This window comes from Neolamprologus multifasciatus, chromosome 1 (assembly GCF_963576455.1).
Source record: "Neolamprologus multifasciatus chromosome 1, fNeoMul1.2, whole genome shotgun sequence".
NCBI classification, from domain to species: domain Eukaryota; kingdom Metazoa; phylum Chordata; class Actinopteri; order Cichliformes; family Cichlidae; genus Neolamprologus; species Neolamprologus multifasciatus.
Window position 1 is genome coordinate 25,431,824 of NC_140439.1, and position 26,281 is coordinate 25,458,104.

Consider the following 26,281-nt stretch of genomic DNA (forward strand, 5'->3'; position numbering starts at 1 on the left):
TGTTAATGATTGAAAAAACAAAAAAAACAATCATGCCCTTAATTCAGTTCAACATCAGTTCATCGACAGCTTTTAGGTGAGTCCTCAATTTATTTATTTATTTTTAGCTAGGTGTCCGTTCTGATTAACATGATCAGAAATCAACACAATAGCAAAAAGCTGATTTGTGCTTGTTTTGGTGGAGAGTTCCAGAGTTTCAGTGTTTTAATGTCTAGGAAAAAACCTGCATGACGTGGACGTGGTCTTTCTCTTTCACCCTCTTGTCTGTCTGCTGCTTCAGGGCACCTTTACTCAGTGTAGGTTTTTGGTCAGGACACAAATCCCTCATTATTTCTGTGTTTTCTTTGTGAGGGTATTTGTGTGTATGTGTGTGTTACATAAGACAACTGTTCATGTGGTGATAATCAAATCATTCCCATGACTAACTCAAGTGGAACTGAGGGCCTCTCAGACTCATCCTGTATGCAGATGTCACTCTCTCCCTCCACGCTGTCTTTCTGTCTCTGTTTTTCTCCTCCCACCTCTAAACTGTTCTTTTCTTCTGCTTTGCTGCACTTTTCTTTTTCACTTTGTTTCATGCACACTCTCTCCCTCTGGCTCTTCATTTGCCATTTCTATTTCTGTCTGCCTCTGAACCTTTACTATACCTTTTTCTATAAGGAACAAATCCTTTAAGAGTATCTTGAAGTCAAACCAGCCTCATGACTGACCTTTTTCTCGTAGCTGACATACACTCACTACTCACTTGTGCCCCGTTTTTCCTTTTAAATTGCCTTCCTTCTTCGTGCAGTAGTTTCAGCAAGGTTCTGAAAACATTCCTCTGAGACTTTGGTCCGTATTGACATGGCTGCATCTCACAGTTGTTGCACCTTTGTCAGCTGCACACCCATAATGACAAACTCCTGTTCCACCATGTCCCTGTGGTCATAGAGATGGAAATGGTCAGCATAAAAAGCAGCCTGAACCTTTAATACAAGGCAGGAGCCATGCTTTTGTGTTTTTTCGCCAAATTCTGACCTGACCATGCAAAGGTCACAGCAGAAATTGAGACTCCTCAGATCAGGAAGCGGCCTCCTAATTTTCCATTGTTCAGTTTTGGTGATTCTGCATGAACTTACAGGTGTGGTTGTCTGCTGCAGTAGCCAATCTGCTTCAAGGTTTAAAGTGTTGTGTGTTCAGAGATGCGATATTTGAGTTACTGTTGCTATTCTATCAGCTTCAAGCAGGCTGTGACCTCTGGCACCAAAACAAAATGCTGCTCACTAGATATTTTCTCTTTTCTAGAGATGGTTTTGTGGAAAAATTCCAGTAGATCATCTGAAGTACTCAGAACAGCCTGTTTGGCACCAACAAATATCCAATATTCAAATTCACTTAACTTGCTGACATGTGATTTATATGTTAACAAGCAGCTGATGAGGTGTAACTAATGAGGTGACCTGTGAGTGCATATATTTAGAAATTTAAGTAAACATAAAAAAATTTTGTTTATTGTAAACATCTTCTTTTGGCCAACCTGCAGTACCTACACAGGCTGTGGCAGGACTTTTTTCTCTGGCATGTTTCTTGTCTTCAAATCCATACAAAGTTGTTTTGAATGATTATATACATTATTATGGGGAGCACTGAATGGTTTGATTAGTATGACTCATCGATGACCTTCAGAAGAATGCCAGCGGGAGATTTTGGACTGATCGACAGCATTCATTCCCATCACAATGAAAACACAGAATAAGACTTGTGGAATCAATACCAAGGCCCACTGCAACTGTCCTGGCACCATGTTGTAGCCCAAAGCCTCCTTTAAGAGACTTAAGGAAAGGAAAAAACAACAACAACATAACATGTTTTTTCAGTGAATCTGTTTGGACAGAAAGAATTTTATCCACTATTGTTTTCACTCTTAGTTTGTGTCATCATGGCAAGAATGAGGACCTGGAGATACCCACTACAGCAAGAACCACCACAAACGTCAGTGTATGCATTTTGTCAACCTATTACAGCTTCTTTTATTTTACTGAATAAGTGAATTTTAAATTGGGTACCTTCACTAAACACATTCCGTCTATTGTCTTCTGCTTATCTGAGGTTGGACCGTGCTGGAAGCATGCTAAGGCAAGGAATTCCAGACATCCTTAACCCCAGCCACACTCTCCAGTTGGGAGAAGTATACAGGGCAGCCAATATATGTGTCCATTGAGTTCTGGGTCTACTCTGGGATTTCCACCGTTAGGTGTTCCAAGGTTTTTAAGATGCGGAACGCCACCGTCACAAAATGCAAACATTTGACTGATTTTTCAAGTGAATCGTATTTGTATTTAAAAATAAATAAATAAAACGCTTCAGGCAATGCTATGACACTTACTTAAATAAGTATAAATTACATTTAATCCCTTTAGTTATATCATCACATCCCCCGCTGCATTAAATGCATTAGTAGTGCCATAGCATTCTACCACACAAGGTAGAGTTCAGCTGACTTTCTCGACCCAGTCACGCAGCCGTGTGTGTTGCTGTCATCTCTTCACAGACCCACTCAGCATGGTTACATAATGGCTGCTGCTCCTGTGGCCCCAGAGCCAGTGGAGGGTGAAGGAGGACTTAATGAGAGCTATTGGTGCGCACTGACAACTCTGCACTGAACTCTACGGACTCTGTGGCCGGACACCATGAGAAACCAGGCAAACCAAGAGTTAACTACCCCCCAAAAATATATATTTTACTTGTTCAAACATGAGAATTTATCTTCAAATCACATCCGGCTTTATGAAAACTGTAAAATCTGTTGTAGTTTAGTAAAAATGCTGCACATAACACCGTAGTTGGAACAAGCACAACAGAAGGATGGTGTGCTCAACTGCATAGTCTGCAGGAGGATGTTCGCTCACAGATTAGTTATTTTAATTGGTCCTTTTTGTTTGACCGGACAATTAAATTGACAGTTTGATCACTTTTAATATCTTTAATTTGCTTTAAGAAACCCTGATACAGCGAGTGCCATATAAAGGCCAAGGTGAGTACAAACAGCAGGTTACAGAATCCAAGCCGGTCAGCTGTGAACAGGCAAGTCAGGGTTAGAGAGGTCATAAACTCAGCAGTCAGTGGAGGAGGCTGAAAATGAAAGAGGAAAACAAGCTTTCACAGCCCTACGCAGACGAGGAAGTCTCACACCTTCCACAAATTAACAACAACAACAAAAAAAAAAAGAACAGGAGTTAACAACAAGACTTAAAAACAACCTCGTTGATTAAAAAAAAAAAAAAGGGCAAATCAGTGGAGTACAAGAGCACAAAATATCAGACTTAAGAAAACAATGAACAACTTCGTCTCCTTACAGTAAAACTCAATCAGGGGGAAAAAAATGAATATGAATCCATTTCCACACATGCACTTCAGCCCTGGACTTCTAGACATAACCCAGCAGAGGTGAATGAACAACACAAATATCTGATGCAGTCGGATCAGACGTTAACTCGTCTTTACTTTTCTGTGTGCTCCCAAGTAAAAAGTCTATGTGACGCTGGACTGTGCCGACTGAAGTTTGCACCTCTTACCCAAAAGGAACATTTCCACATTTCCAGTAGTGCGAATGAATCTGAAGCAGACCATTTCCTGCTGTGTGCTACATGTGAGAAAGGAAGACTGTGGAAAATATTCTGACTGGACTCAGGAGTTCATGTGTGGAAAGTCTTAAGATACTGAGCCGGCTTTCTCACAAAACAAACTCAGCGATTACCGACCGATTCTCCACGATGAAACAGAAAGGCGCTCTAAACTTCGGATAGTCACACGCATAAATTAAGAAATAAATACAACACATTTAGTTTAAATGCAGAGTTAGAAAATAATCTGAGCACACTGAGTAAGAGTAAAAACAACAACAACACAAATACGCAGCTTTTACACCCTTTATCTTTGTAGCGTCTTCATGGCTGACATTCGTAAGCGCCAACTTTAACTTTTTGAGGTCACGATATTACTGTAAGCAGGCAGGGATGAGAGGGGTGAGCCTTACAATGTGTCGGGCAGTTTGAAAAAGCATAAAAAAATACAAGTGGGAAAATACTGTTTGTTATTGCTCTCGATCTCAGTTACCTCAAAAAGTTAACGCCATCAAAATTGTTTGCATAAAAACACAAAACTCTCACCTTAATCATCTTAAACTCACTTGAAATTACTCGGCCGTAGCTGATTTCACACGTTAAAGAAAAAGCAAAAATAGTCTATAGTCAAGCCCAGTATCATCCCAATGAAGAGTAAATTATTTTAATCATATATTTAAAAAAAGAAAGGTCAAAAATGACTTTTAAGGCAAGAAGTTGTATCCTCCCAAAGTTGCAGGATCTGTTCGCTTCTCTATCGTTATTCTTCTATTCTCCAAAGATATGTACTCACAAATCCCAACATACACACAAAACAACAAAACGAGTGTTCAGTGTTGCTACAGTGACAGACTCAACCCAGAACAACGTATCCTGAGATCTACAGTAGTAAACTGACTTCAGACCAGCTCTACAGACTTATTCTCCAAGCTGTCACTGTCCATCATTTGCCATCTACTGTCTCTGATGTCACTGTGAGAAGTGAGCCCAGACAGTTTATGATTGGCGACAGCCACAAAGCAGGCCAGCGAAGTCTCTAAAAAGCAGTCAGTCATGATCTCCTCAGAAAAAAAAGAAGAAAATAATATAAAGAGTCGACTTGTATCTCTTGACAGTTAAGATAAAACACTAGTTAGTTCAGTGTCAGCTCGTTTAATGGCCTTGGCTGAGCAGACTTGGCAAAGTGAATACTTAATAAAAACCAACTGAGATACAGAGCTCTGAGAGTCTAAAGGAGAGCACATATAGTTTTATTGCTTTGAATTATCTGCTTCTCAGCAGCTTTTGTCTGGTCCTAACTCCATCTGAAGGTTGTAAATTTTACATAGGACCCACATTCAGCTGTGGGACACACCAAGTCTCCATACTGAGCAGGTGAACAAGTTTCCCTTTCCATCTAAAGTCATCCCGAGGAACAAAAGATGAGCTCCAATTCCTATTTTGTGGCTTGAATTGTTGAAAGGCCATCTCTACTGCAGGACTTGGATGACATCAGAAGAGGTATTATTACTGCTGGTTAATATTAGATTAATTAAGGCTTGATGAATGAGACCGTCTCTCCTTACAGCTTAGAGGAGAAACCATCTTAGTTTGTTAATGTGAAAACAAGCAGCCCTTTAAAAATTGGTTAACTGTTCTTATTTGGACGTCTCTACAGAGGATGTAGTTTCTTGTTTCAGTTCTTCCTTTGCGGCTACTTGTGTCCATAGAGCTGTAGGTCGAGCCGGACCCACACTTCCCCTGTTGGGACCTCGTGCAGCAGAAGCCGACGCGTCGCTGGGCCCTTGTTCTCCAACTCTTTCTTTATGGTCGCCACTGGAACCTCGGTCCGGCCCAGGAACTCTGACACGAGAAAACAGAACAGCACATGAGTTCAGAGGAAGTTATATTTATTTTTTTGTTTTTAAAGAAGAAAATCATGTTTAACTTTTTAGACTTTTTGTAATTATCCTGTGTACAGTTTAACTAAAATATTCACCAACAACAGCCAACGTTTAACCAGTGGGGGTGTTGAGACAGTTTCAGTGACACATGGGATGCTCTTTTAAGTTTTGATATTTCTTTTAAACCCTACACCAGTGTGTTCAACTCATTTCACACAGTTTTTGCCCCCCCCAGATTGATCCATGTGCTGGTGTGGACCTCTGACCTCGTGTTTGACACTCCCACCCTACACCCATGTCTTAAGAGGATTAGTCATTCTGCCACTGAATAAAATAACCATTTATCTATTTTCTACAGCTTATCTGTGTCATGGGGGCAGGAGGCACACCTAGCCCTCCCTGTCCTTAGCTACCTCCTCAAGCTTATGTGAGGCATTCCCAAGCCAGAGCAGAGAAATAATCTGTCAGCTGTGCCCTTGGTTTGTCCTGGGGCTACGTCCTGGTAGTCCACTGTGGCGGGGTGTGGTTTGTGGCTTAGCTGCAGGGGAGGGGTGGAGCAGTGGGCTCAGGGAGTGTCGGGGGAGGCTGGGAACAGCCAGTAATCGTCATCTAACCATGCCTCCTCTATTTCAGGAGGATGCCGTAACCCAGAGAAGAGGGCAGTTCAGACAGGAAGCTAATGCTAACAAGTGTGCCGACCCAGCTCAAAGTGGAGAGTTGCTGGAAAGTGACTCAGTTGTAGATGAATTTATAGAGAAAGTTGCCGTAAATAAACACTTAGCTTGCTCCATGACGTGTTGGGTCTCCATTTCATAGTTTGTGTTCGGGACGCATCTTAATCAGACGACTTAACCAGCTCCAGCTATCCACAACCTTAAACTTTCAGTTGTGACTCAGAGATAGTGACCGTAGGTGAAGGTGGGAATGTAGAATGAAGTGTAAAACAGCAGCATTACTTTCACGGCCAGTTCTCTCTTCACCACAACAGACCGGTACAGCATCCACACTGATCTCCCACTCCACCCTCTCCTCACTCAAAGACAAGACCCCCAAGATACTTTTCTGCACTTGGAGCAGCAGCTCATTCCCAACCTGGAGTGGGAACTCCACTGTTTTCTTACAAACAAGTGATAATAATAATTTAATTTGTATACATTTACACCCAAATCTAACTATATTATGGGCTTTTAAGGAAAGAGTTCTGAACAAACTTTAGCAATATTAATAAAATGAAATAATGTAATTAGCCGGTAGCTAACCGTCTGGTGAAAACTGGTCTTTTTCATTGATGGTGATGCAGAGGACGTCCTGGTAGATGTCTTTGATGTGAAACTGACAGTTGAAGTTCCATTTGGGGTTCAGGGTGTCGTTAATTGTTCTGGATGTGAAGAGCTGAGCTCCCATGGTCACTTCACAGTAAGGGTTACTTTTACCTGCAGGAGGGAAAGACAGCAGACAGGCATGAGGAGGATGTAGGAGCAGGTAAAGAGAAAGCAAGTTGAGGATTGATTCAGATCGTCAAAAAAAAGGGAAAAAGGAGAGTCAAGGAAAAAAGGAAGAAATAAAAATAAAAGTGTAAAAGTATAAAACAGAGAAAAAAAAGAAAAGAAGAAAAAAGCTGATGATTTGTTTTTAGTGCATTCATGCTCACCGTTGGGTTTTGCTGCCTTGAGTTCAGTGGCTTCTAGGATGGTGACGAGCAGTCTGCCGATTCCACTGCCTTTCATAGAGCGTGCTGTAAACAGGTGCACAGAAAGCTTAAATGATTATTTGAGATTATCGCGTTTAGGTGACGCGAATGTGGCTCTTGGAGTGTAGACACAAACCTTGATAAACCTTGTCCCTTTTTTTCTTTTCAGTCTCAAAAAATTCCTCAGACGCCACCTTAATCTTCTGAACCCACGCCGTCCTGAAAAACACAAACACGCAGGCATTCGTAAAAGCCACCATTTCTCTGTGCGTACGCCGATGTGTGCACATACCGTTCATTAATGTTGTCTGTTCTGAGCATGTAGACTTTGTCAATGTGTGAGATGTGGAAGATGGGCTCATCGCTGGAAGGATCTGGAAGCTTGACCAGAGCTTCGTTCAGGAGGACGGGCTACAGGAAACACAAGATGAAACACGGTCGGGCACAAACACAAAGTCTAACGTTGCCTCAAAGGAGGAGATTTCCACTCATGTGCATCTCTTACCGGTTTGTAGATCTTTAGCTGTACGTTATTCTTGTTGCTGAACAGTTTATCAGGTCCAGATGAGGTGAACTGTTTAGCCGCGTACGTTAAAAGCAGGAAGTCGTTGAAGAGGAAAGCCCAGAGTTCCTTGCTGCTCTTTGCCTTGTACAACTGTGAAGATAGAGTGATACACCCGCACATGTATGATTAAACATTTAAAAAACTAACAACATTAACTGATTTACTTTCGCAAATCTTCAGCAAAACAGGACTTTAAATTATTTAAAGCTTACTGGTGTCTGAAGATTTTACTTTGTGGTATGAGGCTTGTAACCAGTAACACTACTTCCTGGGATTTGAACGATTAGGTTTCAAATTTCATCATCCGTTATGCCCCATCCTGCTAGCCAATATGAGAACCTGCAGTGAAACTCACCTTGCCGCTGTGGAGCAGTTTTCTGGGGCCCAAACAGTTGGTAAGGGAATTAAAGACCAAATGCTGTAAAAAGCGAGAAAGTTTAAAACAATGTTTCAATGTTTTCACATAAAGATCCATGAAGGAAAAACCATAAATCTCAATACCTCGACAGGACCGTCACAATTAACGTGGCTCTGAATCCACTCCAGTCTGTCGGAGTTCTCCTTCTCTCTTACACCCTCGTTCACCTGCACAAGGTAATCGCCCAGAAACACCACATCAGATTCAACCACAACACAGAGACTTTCTAATTAAGCGACTCACTGGGTTCATTAATAAAGGAAATGATGATCATAAAAACCTGTTGACAGAGCTCCTCCGCCCTCTCCAGCGCCTCTTTCAAAGGACCTCGGTCAGCATGGCCCTCTGCAGTGCACTCCAGGATCTGCACAAGTAAATACACTAATAAGCTAATCGTGCTCACATTTGACGTTAATTTTATTAACAACTATTTTCCGTCACTAAAGATTGTCTTTCATTGGATACTCTGTCGATGAACATGCACTGTAAAGATATTGGAGCGTAATTTTGACTACTTCTGGCAGTGGAAGCTGATACCTGGTGCAGAATGAGAGCTTACTGTGATAACTTCTGATCACTTCCCTGAATGTAAAGCTCTGACTGAAAATACTCTCCAGGGAGAACATTCATACTTAAAGTAAAAGTATCATAGAACTGGAAAAAAGTGCTTGCATAGTCCGTCACTCTCCACACCCTTATAAATTCTGTTGTTGTATATTAATGTGAGTCTAAATATTTAAAACAGCTAACAATAAAATAATAGATACAATTATGACAGAATTTATAAAACAACCAGAAAGTCAAATGCAGCCAGTTAAGGCCACACTTTAAAGTCAGACATGCTCGTGAAAACGATGGCCTACGTTTTTGATGTGCAGTGGGTAGCGAGTGATCCTCTGCATTGGTTTCAGCAGGAAGCTGGACAGCGGCATTCCTTTACACCTGTAGTCTGTGGCGATTTTCTAAGAGAAAAAAGACAACATTAAAAGATTAACAGATACATTCTTGTCTTTCAACAAAACCAGAACCCCTAAAATTCCCAAACTCTAAATGGAAAACATGAAGCTCTCATTGGAAGCGGACAAGATGTGGGAATCCCTCCTACCCTCATGAAGTCCTTAAAGTCTGAATCATTGTCAGTGCGAGTCTGCAGCAGTGTGGCGCCGTTGAACTGGCATGAGCAGAAACGGATGTAGGGCTGCATGTGGGACAGCTCGGCAGCCAGGATATCTCCAATCATCCCCACTGGATTGTTCTCTCCACCCGTCTTCTTACGAACGCGGAGCGCCCTGCACACATACACAAGACAAACCCCCAACTTGATTTTTTACACTGAAAAAAATCTGCACAAACACTCTTCACAACATTTCCTCACGCTATCAGAAACACTGTCGCTTCTGCTCTGCCCGCAAGATATTTACTTGACAAATTTTGAGTTGCAGGCCAGCAGTTCCTTCCAGTTGACAAAAATCATGTTCATCTCTGACTCATTCAGGCGGCCCGACACAGACATGGGCTTGTAGAAAACCTACACAAGCAGAGGAAAAAGCCAGAAATATTACAAAACACACCAAGTCCCAACTCACACACACAACACAGTAATAACTGCAGCGTGTAACTTTTCTTGGTGTGATTTTTGAGAATGCTACTTTTTGCTTTTACATGTATTGTATTATTCAAATTACCTCCAGCACTATCTGCAAATCTTCCACATATTTTTCCTCAGTTTCTATCAGCTCATGGATGTAACCTTGCCTCTTCTTCTCTTGAGGGCTCAGTGAATCCAGGCTGTTCAAGTCCGCACACCCTGCAAAACAGGAGCAACACCCAGAGGAGAGGTTTGCATGAAAAAGAAAACAAACCAACCAGTCCATCCACTTCAACAAAACCCACAAATGACTGCTTGTACCGATAGCCCAGGTTTGCGTTTACTGCCTCCTGCTGGAAGTGTCTGCACAGGAAAACAAAAATGATTCCCTCTGTACCCTCTCATACATTACTTTCAGAAAGGTTTAAAAAAAAAAAAAAAAGGAGGGGGCAGACGACAACCGTCTAACACACACTTACCTGATACAGGGCGCCCATTCATCCACTGTGAGGATCCCATGCAAACTGACTGCTCATCCCCTATAAACGCCTTTCTTTCCTCTCCCTCTCTTGTTTCACTCTCATCTGCTGTGTCATCCCAAAGGTTTAGAAAGTGAAATCTGTTCTGTGAATCCATTGCTACGACTGATTGTAGCTGTCTGGCTGTTTGCTCAGTCTGATTGTACTCTGCCTCTCCTGTCAGGTTTGGCTCTTTCTGTGCCGTTATCTTCTTGCTGGGATAAATCTGTTTGTACCAAAACAGGAAAGGAAGTTCTTTTTTTTCCCCACCCTTGAATGGGGGAAAAAAAAAGGTGGATAAACCTGACCTTCTCCTATTTTTCTGCACCTTCATCCATTAATAATAAGTCTGTAGATATTCACGTTTTTAGATAAGGTAGCCCAGTACAGGTTAGTCAAAGTCACATAGATAACATTAAACAAAAGCAGAGAAACAAATCCAAACTATTCAAGAAGCAATCCGTTGGGACTAAATTACAAATCAGATCCATGCATGTAAACAGAAAAAAATAAAATAAAATAAAATAAAATAAAATAAAATAAAATAAAATAAAATAAAATAAAATAAAATAAATCACAAAAACAAGGTGAGATGGTTTTCATCTATCTGGTCATCTTAATCGTGTGGATTTTATTGAACATGTAAACACTGAGCACAACTCACACACACAATCTTTATTTTATTTATTTTATTTCAGATTCAGAAAATATATACCAGACAGATCTTGCATCACCTTTGTAGCACAAATGCTTGGTATATCTTTAAAGTCAGTGCAAACACTGTTAGTGTTGTTCTCTATGGCAGCCTTTCACCTGAAATCCCAACAAATAAACTGTGATAAAACAAATACAGGATCTCCCCACCCCCAAAAACGTAACAAACCCTTTAACAATGATTAGCTCTTCTTGCATTAGAGGTCATCAAACTCTTTTGTACCATTTCTAATTTCTCCCTGGAGTCAGTGCACCAAGAGAGCATCCACAGGATATAAAGTCTTTCACCCATTGATCTGAATTTATCCCCAATCCCAATATTAACCAGTACCTCTTTATTTATTTTAATATGTAACCTGTGGTTAACACTATCAGCAGACATGCATTCACTCCCTTCCACAATAAAATCCCCCTGAGCAGCAGCAGAAAAGCAGCATTCATTAATATAAAGTGCAGCACTCATCTTTAAATATCACCCCTAAAAACAAGGCTTACTGTAATACCCTTTTTACACATGCACTGCAGTCCTGAACTTTTCTAGACCTTAACTATGTGAAAATGCAAAATCCAAGTGCAGCTGGATTGAACATAAACTGGTCTTTAACCAGATGGTTGTACCATCAACTGAAACAAAACACCTGTAACACCTTATTAAATGCAAATGAATCATCAGGTTGTTATGACACTGAAACTTTGAATCACTAAAGTGGAAGAAGTATTGACAAAAACCATCTAAAGATGAAGTTGTGGCCATTGAAAGGATTAAACTGACACTAGTTAACTCTGAGAAAGCAAAAGAAAACATGAAATTATTGCTTTTAGATATATGGACTTATTAGTTTCACACTTTGGTTAGCAGTTTAGCATTGTAAAACCAAAAACAAACAAACAAACGAAACCCATAAAAAACAAACAAACAAAAAACTTTTTCCCAGTTACAAGACCAAGACATCACAAAAATGTGATTGGACACTTGATGTTTGTAGGAATAACACCAGCAGAGAGATAACAGACAGCGCAAACACATCTGAAGGAAACTATTTACTGTTGTGTGCTACAAGAAAGAAAGAAAACTTCAAGGGACAACATTTCAATCTGGAGTTCATGCGTGACAACACGCCATGTCTTTAATGGCTTACACACTCTAAAGCTGTTTTCCCACATGAACTTTGGGAAATTTAACAAGAATTAAGTCAGAATATTTTCCTTTCTCACATGTAGCACACTCAAGGAAATATTTTTCATCAGATGCGTCCATATTTGGTGTGGTTTAAGTGAGTGAACTGCCTGTAAAGAGCATGCAGGAGGTAGAAACATGACGCCCACCATCAGCTTTGCAGTTTGCACCATCTAATGCACTTCGGTGAGGCAAGTCCTAGAAACGTTTGCTGCTGTAGTCTAAGTTTGATGCAGATATGCTCATACTGGATTCTTTGTTCCCTTTTTGAATCACTTTCATTAAGACAGCAGGTCAGACTTTATAACATTTCACTGGAAGGACAGCAGCCCGACCTTTTCAATCCTCCTCAAGATTATTCACATTTTTGAGGTTTATCATGATCTCAGTCTTTAGTATAAAACAAGAGTTAAGGCAGCTGCAGTAACACTTTACCATCATGTCTGATTAAAGACACGTCTCTGAGGAACAGTTAGGTTTGTGTGAGCAGAACTCCAGAAACTGGAGTACGGAAAAATTACGGAAAAAAGAGAAACATATATGACAGAGACAGGTTTGAGCTGACTGAGGGAGGAAATGTGTCTACCGAAGGAAGAAGAAGCCACAGAGAAACCCACTATCACTCAGCGTCAACTTTTACAATAAAAAAAAAAAAAAAGAACCGAAGGAATCAAAAAGTCACAGAATCACCACAAAGAGTCATGAAAAACTAGCTTCACTCCCAAGTTAATTTACTCAAGCCCCCCTCATTTTTAATTTTTCACCTGCTGTTTGAGTTTGTCTTAAATATAGTGAACAAAATGAAATTTGCTTAGTGGGAGAAGTTAGAAGATAAGTGTCCAATCACTTCAGCCCGTCAGAGCAGAGTGTGATAGTGGGTCTCTCTGAAGTCAGGAGGTGGAGAGGGAGAAGAGGTGGAGGAGGAAGAGTCTTTCTACCACCCTAAAAAGAGAAACAAATGAAGAACAAGAGAAAGGGAGAAATACAGATTGGGAGAGGGGAAGACGGTCAGTGTAAAGAAAAGTGTGACAGACGAGCTGATAATAAACTATCAAGGGTCGTAGATAGGCAGGTACGGGTAAATGAACAAACACTTAAGAATAGTTAGTCATACAGGTTTGAAGCAACATGGAAGAGAGATTTACATACACTGCTGACTGGGGTCAACATCCGTCGTGGTCATCTGAACATAATTGGTGGGGAACAATCCAGTAACCCCGTTGAATTCTCCTTTCCACCAGTCAGGGTCACTCTTGTCTAAAACGTTGATCAGTTGTCCTTTAGAGAAGCTCATCTCTTCCCCATTGGCGGCTGTGTAATCATATATGGCAATCACCTGGCAGACTGAATATGAAGAGGACAGTGAGGTTATTATTTTTGCCTAGTCCACGCTGGTATTTTATTAATGCTGTAAAATGCATGCTGCTTTGACTTTTGCCCTCCCTCAGTGACTTAAAGTGGTGTCTGTGTGTGTCTGCGTTACCTGGTTGAGGTGCTGGTGTGGACTTGCCACTGCTGGATTCCAGTATTTTAACTTGAGTAGCAGGGAACCAGCCCTTCTGACGCTTTTTACCACGAGCCTGCAGTCAGAAAATACAAACAGTCACAGGCTTTCAGTGAGGTTTTAATCAGACTTACAATTTTTTTTTCAAAGTTCATGATTGCTTGAGTGTTATGCCAAAACAAAAGGAATGTTTATGTCCGAGCAAATAATCATTTCATTTTTCTCTGAAAGAAAAAAAACAGTGTGCTTTTCACTGCTGGTACCTTTTAGAAGCTTTTGGTTAAATTATCTGACAAATAATGTGATTTGCTGCACAGTTCATTTTACTAACACAACATCCAGAGAGTAGTTGTGTACAATACTGCAAAACTTGGTACTGATTTGAACCAAGTAAATAGGCCCAGTATCACCGATACCAAGTGTCTTTGAACAAGGCGGATGGGCATGCTGGGAATTGTAATATGCAGGAATGTGGAAAATGTGCAGGAACCTGTTGACGTCAACTCTGCAACAGTTTGTGTGTTCATTGTGTGTTTGTTGTCCAGCAGTATAATAAATTATGTTTAGCAAAGAAAAAGATAAAAGTGGTTCTCTAAGGAGAAACGTAGGCAGAATGAGTACAGCCACAACTTTGGAGATGAGTGTTGTCAATGACTTTGTTGAGTGCAAGGCCTGAAAGATGAAGATGAGTGACTGAACCGCTTCTTATATGTTGAAAATATGTACTCATGGTGGAATATGTGTGTGTGAAATATCTATAAGCTAAATAATGAGGAATTTTATAAATGAGTGTGCTTGTTTTACGGTGACCCATCCACTCAGTCTGTGAGGACCTGTGGTTAATGGGCTTCTCACCGTGGTTCATTCTTATAGACATTCGAGTTGTCTTTGTGCCTTTGTGTCAGCAAGGATGAATCTGTTTTGGGCTCGTGGTAGCCTAGTTTAAAAAAAAAAAAAGACTATAACTTGAAAAACCCCTAAACGCTGACCTGCAGTTCACCAAGCCACCAGCCTGAGACATCCTTGCTGAGGATGAGGATGAGCTGGCCATTTTCCAAATTCAGCTGCTCAGGACCAGTAGAAGTGTGAGGTCTAGTAACCTGAGCGACCTCTGTGGACATAAAACACAAACTTATTTCAGAAAAATGTACAATCAGGACTTCAACAAAACATGTTTGAAATTTAGAACGTTACCTTGCTTTTTCTTTCCAGATGTGCTCGATGTCTGAAAATAAAAGATGGGTTTATATTTTAGTATGTGTTCTTTTATAACCCTTTATGTAATAATGCAATCTATTATGAAATTGTCACAAACTGAAGTCTTAAATAAGACCTTCCCAAATTATTTACTGCAGCAGACCAGTTCATGCCCCGTGTGTGTTATGTTGAGTGTTCTTACATCTGTCTCTTTAGGTTTGACGTAGTTGTTGGGGAAGACGCCCGTGCGGTTTCCTATCGAGCCGTTCCACCACTCTCCATCTCTCTTGCTCACCAGGATCACATCTCCCTCTTTGAATGTCAGATCACCGGACTGTGGAGACTCGTAGGTGTACAAGGCCACAAATTCTGGAAAAGAAAAAGAATACATAAAGACTAAAACACAACAATACAGCTATAGGCCCACGTGTTGTTTACATTGATAAACTAACCTCCATTATAGTCCAATTAAAAGAGTCAACAAATCCTGGATGATAGCAGATGAACAGTAATGTTGAATTTTGAATGAAGCATATATTATCTAAATAAATGTGAAAAGCTAAACAAATCGACAACAAGAAGGGAAAAATTGTGTAGTTAAGGCTGTTCAATCATTTAATCTTTATAAAATGTTAAAATATGATCCCAAAAAGTTGATTCTGTTCATCTGGACGATGAGTTTTCAGTGGGAGAAACGTTTCGTCGCTTATCCAAGTGACTTCTTCAGTCTCAGCTGACTGCAGGTTTCTCCAACCTTATAAACAGTACATTTGCACAATGACTGAAACTAAAACTAAAATATAATGTCAAACAGACTGCATACAGTTTGGACTCTTCGTTGTATTCGATATCAGGAAGCGCAGTTTACATTTCACAAGACTTTTTACTTTACCTTCAAGCTGCAGGCTGTCCCCATCAGGAACATCAGCAGAGGAGCTCTTCACACTGTAAAGACAGAGAGACAATATTACAGTACATACATGCATACTAGTCTGGCAATCCACCCATGTATCTCCCAAAACTTAAGACGCCACACGCAAAGTTTAACTAAAGAAATGCAAACCTTCCTAGTCATTGGGGAATCTGCTCAGGCCTTTGTAAACCTGCTGTCTCATTGTTTTGGTCACCAGCCAAATGTCACAAACACAGATGAACCTGCACTTGACTGACTAGTAAATCAAGAGCTTAAACTTCAGGCTCAGGTTCCTACAATACCAGCTGGAATCAAAGTGCATATCCTGCTGCACCTGTGAATGTAGGTGACTGGTCATGTTATCGTGTGGCTTGTCTTGACTGATTTAGTTTGAGATAATGGCACCAAACTTTACATATGGAAGGCACACAGGTATGTGCTTCAGATTACAGAGTTTATGCAAATTAATGGAGTTAATTAATTTAACAAAAGACAATGAAGTATGTTTTTCTGTTTTACTGATTTTACATAAGTACATAAAGCCAACATTCCCACCATACAACAGGCTGTCTAAATCAGGCTGGCCAACCCTTAAAAATATATCTCCTTATGTTTACATTTGATTGAACGTGAAAGGTAAAAAGCTGTATTTTTCACATGATCACTAAGACTTGAATTTAACCTCGTGTCAGTAGTGAATAATGTTCATCCACACAGGAATTTTCTGCTTATTAGTGGTCTAAAAGAGGTCTAAATTATACAAAGTGTACAACCTTAGATTGTCATGAAGGCTGACGTTCAGATTAAATCTGCTTCAAAACTAAAAGTTAAAATGTTAAAATGATTAATGTTAAACAAGAAGAGATGTCGTTTCCCCTTTTATATATATATATATATATATATAGTGATGGTAATAAGAGTGATATAGTAATAAGAGTAATTTTTAAAGAGTAAACCATAATAAACCAAATATTAACATTTTTGCAGCCTGAATTACTCTTTAAGCTGCGTATTTCATTACAGTAAAGTTCCTTTCTAAAAGGAAAGGAAAAAAAATCATTCACAATGAGGCTTGTTAGTATTACCAGAAACTAAAATAACAGTTTCCATTTCCAAGACTATAAAAGACTGTTGAGATTTTGGCACTGCTGTTGAGAATCCAAATCCAAGATGGAAAAAGCTGCTAATGTCTTAGAAAAAGTAAAGATCCACACATAAGCAAGTACTTACTTTGAACCCTCATCTTCTCCAATAGGTTTCACATATGTTTTAGGGAACCAGCCCTGTTCATCGTTCAGTTTTCCCAGCCACCAGTTCTCCTGCTGCTCCAATACCTGAATCACATCGTCCTTATTAAAGTTCAGATGACTATCTGTCTTTGCTGTCCAGGAACAGAGCGCCTGGGCTAACAGGGTACCCACCACCCGCTGATGAAAAGATAACAGCACAGAGAGGTTGAACCTATCCACATAATAATTATACAGTTGTAAGGAGCAGTAAGTGCTGTGTGAAGCCCTCACCTGTTCCTGACTCTCAGAAGTTGCAGGGTTTGGAGAATGTGTTGGTGTGAAGGCGGATTTTGTCCCGGACACTTTGGCAGCCTTAAGAGCATTACTAAGCTGTGACTGCAGCGGTAGTTTAGCAGGAGGAGCAGGAGCAGTGCTATCAGCTGTATTCGATGGGCCCACTCTCTCGACGTAGCTCTCTGGGAACCAGCCCATCGTCCCCTGCTTGCTGCCATACAGCCAGCCTTCTTCTCGCTCTGTCGTCTCATCAACCTGAGCAGAGAAGAGAAGGTTTGAGACAGGAAAGTTAAAAGCTGAGGGTCAAAAAACAACAACAAAAAAAAAAAGAAAAAAAGAAAAGGAAAGAGTGAAGCCCTGATTTTATTCCTACCTCGATGATGTCATCTGCTTCCAGGCTGAGCTCTTCGTTGTTTCGTGCAGTAAATGGGTAGACTGCTTTGAAGGATGTGAGCGATGCTGACTTCCTGTGCTGCTTGGTCCTCGGCTGCCCACCTGTAGCACCAAATCAGACATCATAAAGTGAAGTGATCTAAACAAAGACAACAGAAGCTGATAAAGGTTTCAAAACATGCAACTGTCCCTCACACCTTTCCGCTCCTCCAGCCCTCTCAGCAGAGCTTGAATATCAACCTTCCCTCCTGTTTTTGGTGGTTGCTGCTGCTGCTTCTGCTGACGAGACGGCTCCTCCTTCCGCTTTCTCTCCTCTTCAGCTTTCCTCCTCTGTTCTTCCTCCTCCTTTCTCTTCCTCTCCTCTTCTGCCCTTTTTCTCTCCTCCTCACGCCTCTTCCTCTCCTCCTCTTGCTGCTGATGAAGCCTTCTCCTCTCTTCTTCCCGCTTCCTCTTCTCCTCCTCCTCCTGCTTTCGCCTTTCCTCTGCGTCTCGGAAAGCTGCTTCAGCAGCCCTCTGTCTTCTCCTCTCCTCCTCCTCTCTCTCCCTTCGGCGCTCCTCTTCCCAACGCACCTCTTCTAACCTTTTCCGCTCCTCCGCTAACCTCTTCCTCTCCTCCTCCTCCCTTCTGCGTCGTTCCTCCTCTTCTCTCCTTCTCTTCTCCTCTTGCCTCCTCTCCTCCTCCAGTTTTCTCCTCTCTTCTTCTAGCTTCCTCTTCTCCTCCTCCAGCTTTCGCCTCTCCTCCTCCTGCCTCTGCCTCTCTGCTTGGCGCTGGCGCTCTTCTTCTTCTCTTTTCCTTCTCTCCTCTTCCTCTCGTTTTCTCCGCTCTGCCTCCTCCCTTGCTCTGAGCTCTCGTTCTGCCTGCTCCTTGGCAGCCTGGATGAGAGCCTGTCTGTGTCTCTCCTCCTCTTCCCTCTGTTTGGCCTCCCTCTCTTCCTGAAGCTTTCTCTGACGCTCCCTTTCCATCCTAATACGCCTGTAAGTGAGAAAAAAAACAAGCTTTAAAAGTCTGAACATTAAAATGAAAAAGTTATTTGTGATGATGTGAGAAAATATTCAAAACAACCAAGCTATATCTCACAACCACCAATATATCAGGGTGCACCTCACCTTCCACCCCAGCCCAGAAGAATTTGAGACCTAAATCACATCAGAGGACTGGAAATGTGCCCAGTGGAGTTTATAAGGCATACACACCTCAAATTAACGCACTATTAACTTGTCATTATGAATTTAACTATTACTAAGTTAAACTGATATAAAGATAACTGAAGAAAATGCAGAAAGATTTAAATGTTTTGAGAAGAGGCCATGTAGGAAAAATATCTCAAAAGTTAATCCAAAGCTATTTCAACTGGTTTGAAGAACATAATTACAAAAAACTTCTGAGGACAAACAGAAGATGCTGCCATGGCACGGGAACCTTTTCTAGGCTAAAAGTTTTGGATCTACTAAAGTGTCAATCTCAGCGTAAATTGTTCGATATGGATCCTGCATATTTTGGGGTTTTGTTTTTTGAACTGATGACATTATTTTCATCTCAGAATTGTGTGAATTATCAGTATATGGAGTGGTTACATTTTTTTCTATTGGCTTTTGATCATGACAAAAAAGGTTATTTTTAAAGTAAACAACATCATCAAACTTGACTAAATAACAAATTATATCCAGTATTCAATAACATCTTAATACGTTTTGTGTTGGTTGGAAAAAGAGCATATGGCATCTGCTGTATAACTGATGACTAATATTTATAACACACAAATGTAAATTCAAAGTCTACCTCTGAGCCTCTTCCTCTTCCTCCCTGCGCCTCCTTTCCTCCTCTTGTCGTTTCCTCTCTTCTTCCTTCCTCCTCATCTCCTCTTCTTGCTCCTTCTTTCGCATGAGCTCACGCAGTTTGTCTTCTTTTATGCTGCGCAGTTTCTCCAGTGCAGCCTGCTGATTTCTTTGGCTCTCTCTCAGTTCCTGGTGTAAGCAAAGATAGTTCACATAATTACTAGCAGTCTGAAAGATAAATGGCTGAATTAAAGGATGCGAGACGGACATGGGCACAGTCTAAGGCCTATAAACAAACAGCATCAAACACCTGACTAAATATTATGCAGGCGGGCATGAGAAAAAGTAGAAAAGAAAGAGATAAATTAGGGTACCAAAACAAAAGATACAACAAGGCAAGAACAATAATGAGACCTAAAGCAAAAACCTTTAGTAGGTAGAAGAGGTTACGGAGGCAGGCCAGCAGAGAGAGGAGAGCCTGGAGTATTGACTCCTCAGCACCCACACACTAAAAAGGGGAATGAGATGGGCGAATGGGAAGAGAGGAAAGGATCCAGTGTAGGGAAGAGCAGAAATGTCCAGAAGACGAGGAAAAAGAGGAATCAAAGTTTAAGATCAGATGCCAAAGTAGGAAGTATGGCAGGGAAGGAGAAAGACAAAAAAGGCCTCAAGGGCCAGGAAGCAATATTAGTGATCAGCTGTAAAGGACACAGTCTAATATGCAATTTGTTAAATCACTGCTTTTAAATTTATATTAGGAAAACAGTCTCCTTAAAAAAATTTAAATAAATACGTTTCAAGGAAGTCGATCCAAACTAGCAGCCCCTTTTTATCAAAGCTTTACAGTTCTACGATTTTGCACTGCTGAGAATAAGTGCAAAAAAATAATATAATCCACAGAGCTTGAGATTTTGGCCCTTAACTTATCAAGGATGGAAACCATCCTACACATTCCAGAAGAACTGTAAGGAGACATTAACTATTGTTCCCTGACACGACTGCCATGAACCTCAACCACTGCAAAAACAAGCATTCAACATTTTCTCATGAGAGTTTTCTAAGGCTGTTTTCACACCTGCAGTGTTTAGTCCGTTTAAATCCAACATAACTCGGTACCACACACATCCAAAGAACACAAACTGTACCTACTAGCTGTAAAATAAACTAAGGGCTTGCTTAGTTTATTAGCCACGAGACGAGAACACAGCACCTTCTACCTGTATTTACTTTGTTGCTCCTGCCCCACACGCATCTGGCCAATAAGCAGACTGACGTAGTGACAGATTCCTACCTGCATGTCTTTGTTATACTGGTCCATTTCTGATAGTTTGGCAGCCGTCTCTTTCTCCAAAACTTCCAGCTGTTCTCGCAGTTTCATACACGTCCCTTTTTTCTCCGTCATGCTCCCTTTTAGGGTGGACATTGTCGATGCTACAAGCAGATAAAATACAGTCACTGCGGTAACTGGTGGTACATCTATCAGACAACAATACATAAATTGTTTGCATTTACTTCTTCTGGTTGCATGTATTAAGTAACTATAATTACAACAAGTATAATGAAAACCGTGATAATTAAAATGAATCAATTTGCCATATAAGAGGTATTCTTTTCATTTTATTTTCCATTTTTCTATGATTGATGGTCCAAAGCTTGGCATGTTAATTTTTCACTACTAACCAGGCAGGTTATTCAGAGACATATTTTTCAGCTTTTCAGTCAGTCTCTTCTGCTCCGGAGTCAAGTGGGACAACTTTCTCTGGAACTCCTAATAGATAAAAAACAAAAAGAAAAGAAAAAAAAATGCATCACTGGAGGGGGGCGGAGTTTCAAAAAAGATTAACAGACACACACCCTCTCAATAAAGCAATACTCATATACATAGGTAAACTACTAAACAACTATCCTTGCTACTTTCAGCACTAAATGTCATAATATTATAATATTATAGAAATACACAAGAAACTGAATGAAACTCAGAAATGATCTCAGAAAAAAAAAAGGGGGAAGAAAAAGCACAGACCTCAATTTGTTTCTGCAGATTGTTAATATCCTGCTGGCGTGCCTCCTTCCTTTGATTGTTAAGATCAAGCTCAGTCTTCTGAAGTTTTTTCTTGTTCTGAAAGTCACGCAGGCGGTCAGAGATCTGACGGTGCTTGTCACCCTAAAAGAGGTAGAGACAGAAGAAAAGAGATGAGATAAACCCTCAGCTTCAAAAACCTCCACAACATGTAGACAGAAAGTATTTTTGCTCTATGTTGGACTGAGATGTCTCCTCAGCACTCACCACTGCCTCCAACTCCAACTCCAGGCTCCTCTTCTTAGCTTTCAGTTTGGTGATTTCATCCTGCTCCTGTTCCTTCTTTAACTGGAGCTCTCCTTTCCTCCTCCTCTCCCACTCCTCTTTTCTCTGACGCTCGAGCTCCCGCTGTGCAGCCTAGAATAAACGGACACACAGAAGTAAGTACACCACGCATCACTGCGAACAAACCAACTCATTCAGAGACATTCACCTCACCTCTTTTCTCTCTATCTCCCTCTGCCGTTCTTCCTCTTTCTGTCTCTCCAGCTCTCTTTGGAGCTCGAGCCTCCTCTCCTCCTCTTTCCTCCTTCTCTCCTCAGCCTCCCGAGCCTCCTTCTCTCTCCTCTCTCGCTCTTCTTTCTCTTTCTGAGCACGCCGCTCCTGCTCCCTCCTCTCAGCCTCCAGTAGGGCCTGTCGTCTTTTCTCCAACTCCGCATTCCCTCGTTCCAAGTTTGCTTTGAATTTATCTTCAAATGATACTGAAAATAAAGTAGGAAGACATGACTGATCACCGTACTTTTCATGTAAAATTAAGAAAAGAATTGTGAACATGTATGTGACTAAATACTGATTATTTATTCAAGATCATGTCTTTAAAAAAATTGTGAATGACTTTTATAAGATTTGGAGGATTAGCATTTAACAATGTCCAAACATTCCAGCTGCTACTTGTAGCCTAAGTCACCAATACGTGCACCACACGTACAGATGCTGTTCTTTAAAGACTCAGACTTATTACTAGAGTTTGACCGACTGTTTCCATTTTACTATGCGCAGCTTCTCTCATATTTATGATAAGATTATTTTAATCTGTGCATCATTTTCTTTTGTATTTTTGGTAGTCAATCTATGCACTACATGGGAAACACACAGATGAGCTGCAAGTTTTGTAACTCATCTTATTTGAAGTCCATAGTAGTGAACCAAGGAAACAGAGAGAGAAAAAAAGAGGGTTAAAACTGAGATGGTTTACATGTGAATTGCAGTTACGGAAAAACAAGAAGAGGGGAAACTCAAACTACACCCATTATATTCCTATTTCTCAGTGTGTGCAAAAAAATAAAATAAATATCTATGATCCATAGCTGCTGGCTGCACATGAACCCTCAGTTTAAAAAGGCTGCTGCCTGTGTGAGTTGGTTGTGTTTATTGGTAGTACTGACTGTTCATTTTTGGTTTCTGTGGAGGTTCAATTTCCAAGTTCTCAATCAGGGAAGAGCTGAGGCCATTCGTGGCGCTCCTGCAATACAGATTTCAATCAGTTTCTTTGAAAATACAGCATGCAACATCACTCACATAATAACAAGGTTTTTACGTCAAGCATTTATATATAGAGAATGTTGGAGAGGTTTTGGTCAAGCAGAACATGTGTGTCCACATACCTCTGTGAGGGTGGTACCAGCTCAGTTGGCAGTGTTAATGGCAGTGGTTGACCGCTCTTTGCCAAATCCACGAGGTGCATTGCCAGAATAAACTCCTCCGCTTGTAGCTTGCCATCTTTATCCACATCTGCTAAATTCCTGCAGGAAATTTGCAAGTTGGACTTTTATAAAACATAATGTACACTTAAATGCAGTAGAATAATATTCATGGGAAAAAATATTGTTACTCAGGAATATTTGGACCTCATATTTATAATTACAACATCAATATTACAGCTATTGGACTTGCTGCTCTGACATAACCAGACTAGGTGTTGAAGCACAAGATGCATGATCATATAAAACTAACTCAACCAAATTCAATAAAAACAATTAACAGTTATAGCATTAAGTAGCTAACTGTAGAAAACGTGTCCATTTGATTTGATAAATCCTGCTGTATTCAGTTGCGTAAAAAATATTGTAGAACAAAAGAAAAACAAACAAAGAAAAAACCCCAGCAAATCTATTGTCAGAAGTTTTAACCCATTTTAACAAGTAATAGATACTGGGAACAGCATTCTTAAAACAAAAAACAATTACTTCCTTAATAATAAAAGCGGTATTGTGATAATGCTACAACTGAATGACCTTTCGTACTTCTGGCTGCCAAACCTGAACGTAGTAATCAAAAGACATGTTCAGACACACCAAAATACACACATAATCCTACCAGATGGAGGCCAGTTGTATTTTTGTCAGCATCGTACTTTCCATCACACCCTTCACCTGCAGACCTGGTAAGAAGAGGAACAAATGTCAGAGCTGTGGAGCACAGAGGGTGTGGAAGAAGAAAGAAGTGGTGTGTGTGAAATAGTACAGTGGCTGATGATATATATATTAATCTACATATAACGTGTGGTGACGAAAGGAAGCAGTTGCAACACCAGAACCAATTTTTCCTAGAGTGACATTGTACAAAGTTTCAAAATTCTAAAAAGCAGATGATGGTAAACAGTCTATGACAGCATGAAAACACTCAGCTTTTTACAAAGGTCTACAAGGACACAAAACTTGAAGGAATAAAAGAAGCCCTTTGTGTAATTTTGTTACCATACAGACTGCGTAATAACAGTCAAGTTGCATTACTAAGAAAATTGGAAAAAAAAAATCCGACCTTCATTGTCATTTCAATAAATCTTTGTTTTTTCATAAGAACAGGTTTTACAAGGTTTGCAGAACAAAAGGACAAACAAATACTTGACTGTGTGCATGTGTGTGTTGAGAAACACTGTGACTGAACACACCCGCTACTATAGCCTCCACTACTTAAAGCTAACTAAAGGTTGATACAGAGGAAAAAAAGAGGGAGGAAAATGAAGTCATCAGCGACTGTCTCCACACCTAAATTCCATAAATGGTTTGGTTTTATATAACCTATACAGTGGGCATACACATAAATGCATTATACCAGTGAGGTATCCAATCATCTGTTTATCCAAGCTGTTGAACTGCTGTCTGTATTTAAGTCTGGAAGCATGTGGCACAGCCCAGTCACTGGGAACAGCATTCATGGGGGACATCACAGAAGGGGTTGAAGAACCGGAGCTGAAAAACAATACACCAAATGTTTACATTTGTACGCATAATAGCCCTTTCCCATTAATACCTACTCAGCTTGACTCAGCTCAATTTCTGAAATTTTATTCTTCTGACATATAGCAAAGCGGCCAGAAGTCCTGTAATGTCATTTGTATGCATCACGGAGCGGATTTTTGTGAGTAGTCCCTTTTGACACCATTGAATCGGCAGTCAGTGGCAGGCAGTCTGTTGCTGTTGTTGTCACATTTTTGTGTCGACTCAGATCACTTGGGACCCTGGTTGAGTAGTTAGTAAAAAGTACCTAGAACCGAGTTCTAACACTTAATGGAAACCCTACAGACCCAGTTGAGATGAGCAGGTACTAGTTGAAAGGGCTAAAAGAAACTGACAAGGTAAACAAGTCAGAGGTTGCCCAGACATGCTTACGTATATGTGCAGGTCTTACCTGCCAGATCCCAGGTCTAGCAGTGTTGGGGCCATGTTTATACCAGCAGGAGAAGAGGCGCGTCCAAGCGGAGAGGCGTAAGAGGTCGCAGATAGAGGTAGGCCTGAAGCAGAGACACACACACACACGTTAATCATATTTCAACAATAGGGCACAAAATGTTATTCACACACTTAACCACAATTACAAAATGTGATGTTCTTTTTTCACTTGGTGGAAAAGTTGAAGGTTCTGTCTTTACAGTTTTCTTAAATGGCAGAAGCCTTATATTAATGTACTGTGATCACTGTTGTAACCTTGTCAAGGACAGGGAGGCCATTTGTATGGAGATGAGACAGAAACCTGACTGTGCAAAACAGGACAGGAGCCATTCCATTTTCCTGGTTTTCCCTTAAAATACCCAGAAATGCTTCATCGTCAGCAAATATACAGTATTTAATATGAGAGAACAGCCAGCATTTCTCCTCAGCAGTTTTCATGCTACAACAAACAGCTGATAAGCATCAAGAAAGCAATAACCAAAAAGACAAACAAGAGCTGTCTAACAGATCACACTTAAGTAAAAGGTGAACATTCCCTCCATAACATGCATTATTCGAGTCCCCCAACCAAAAGGATATCTAGTTTCTGATTAGCTTGAGGTATTTTCTTAAGAGCAAAATTTGTGGATCTAGATCTAGTTTTAAGTGGACTCCAAAACTTAAGTACTACCAAGCTGCTGCGGCCAAACTCCAATCCTGGTGAAGTTTGCATACAAATCCTGCGCACTATTAGGTAATGCAAGTTTATCATGTTCAAAAGCTGGCAGAATATTTAATACACTCTTTTCCAAATGTACTAATCTTTAAAATAAATAAATAAACAAAACCAAAGTTGTTCAAGTTGTTGGACAAAAACTTCTCTTAAAACAGAAAAACTTTGAAAATCTTCAGAACAAAGTTCTCCTTTAGGGTGCTTCATGGACTTGCTTCTTTAGTTAGTTTTCAGCCGTGACAACCTGATCAACTAGCATGATAAACATTGATCAGATAACACAAAGCGCTATGATAACCTGGAATATTTAAAGTGTAGCATATTTAATAATATCCTAATAGATTTTCTGTTAGAAGT

The 26,281-nt window shown here is 40.4% G+C and overlaps 1 protein-coding gene across 5 annotated transcripts in view; it reads right to left on the reverse strand.

The window, feature by feature from the left end:
- Window positions 1-1,414: 1,414 nt before the first annotated feature.
- itsn2b (intersectin 2b) overlaps window positions 1,415-26,281 on the reverse strand; it is a 36,404-nt gene continuing 11,537 nt past the window's right edge. For 2 of the 5 annotated variants that reach the window (XM_085168177.1, XM_085168183.1), the window contains exons 7-40: window positions 25,172-25,274; window positions 24,596-24,732; window positions 23,858-23,921; window positions 23,146-23,283; window positions 22,927-23,003; window positions 21,980-22,242; window positions 21,749-21,898; window positions 21,485-21,625; window positions 21,142-21,229; window positions 20,753-20,892; window positions 19,466-19,650; window positions 17,883-18,658; window positions 17,666-17,787; window positions 17,290-17,547; window positions 17,000-17,196; window positions 15,749-15,801; window positions 15,059-15,225; window positions 14,854-14,884; window positions 14,649-14,770; window positions 13,639-13,735; window positions 13,305-13,499; window positions 9,844-9,965; window positions 9,580-9,686; window positions 9,264-9,447; window positions 9,022-9,120; window positions 8,439-8,522; window positions 8,242-8,325; window positions 8,096-8,158; window positions 7,681-7,830; window positions 7,468-7,586; window positions 7,312-7,394; window positions 7,137-7,220; window positions 6,745-6,918; window positions 1,417-5,444 (exon numbers count right to left, since the gene is read on the reverse strand). In XM_085168177.1, coding sequence (XP_085024303.1) covers window positions 5,296-5,444; window positions 6,745-6,918; window positions 7,137-7,220; window positions 7,312-7,394; window positions 7,468-7,586; window positions 7,681-7,830; window positions 8,096-8,158; window positions 8,242-8,325; window positions 8,439-8,522; window positions 9,022-9,120; window positions 9,264-9,447; window positions 9,580-9,686; window positions 9,844-9,965; window positions 13,305-13,499; window positions 13,639-13,735; window positions 14,649-14,770; window positions 14,854-14,884; window positions 15,059-15,225; window positions 15,749-15,801; window positions 17,000-17,196; window positions 17,290-17,547; window positions 17,666-17,787; window positions 17,883-18,658; window positions 19,466-19,650; window positions 20,753-20,892; window positions 21,142-21,229; window positions 21,485-21,625; window positions 21,749-21,898; window positions 21,980-22,242; window positions 22,927-23,003; window positions 23,146-23,283; window positions 23,858-23,921; window positions 24,596-24,732; window positions 25,172-25,274 — 5,006 coding nt within the window. In that variant the 3' untranslated portion in view covers window positions 1,417-5,295. Of the gene's footprint in view, window positions 5,445-6,744; window positions 6,919-7,136; window positions 7,221-7,311; window positions 7,395-7,467; window positions 7,587-7,680; window positions 7,831-8,095; window positions 8,159-8,241; window positions 8,326-8,438; window positions 8,523-9,021; window positions 9,121-9,263; window positions 9,448-9,579; window positions 9,687-9,843; window positions 9,966-13,304; window positions 13,500-13,638; window positions 13,736-14,648; window positions 14,771-14,853; window positions 14,885-15,058; window positions 15,226-15,748; window positions 15,802-16,999; window positions 17,197-17,289; window positions 17,548-17,665; window positions 17,788-17,882; window positions 18,659-19,465; window positions 19,651-20,752; window positions 20,893-21,141; window positions 21,230-21,484; window positions 21,626-21,748; window positions 21,899-21,979; window positions 22,243-22,926; window positions 23,004-23,145; window positions 23,284-23,857; window positions 23,922-24,595; window positions 24,733-25,171; window positions 25,275-26,281 lie in introns of all 5 variants that reach the window. The other 3 variants (XM_085168191.1, XM_085168209.1, XM_085168199.1) reach the window with 3 other exon arrangements.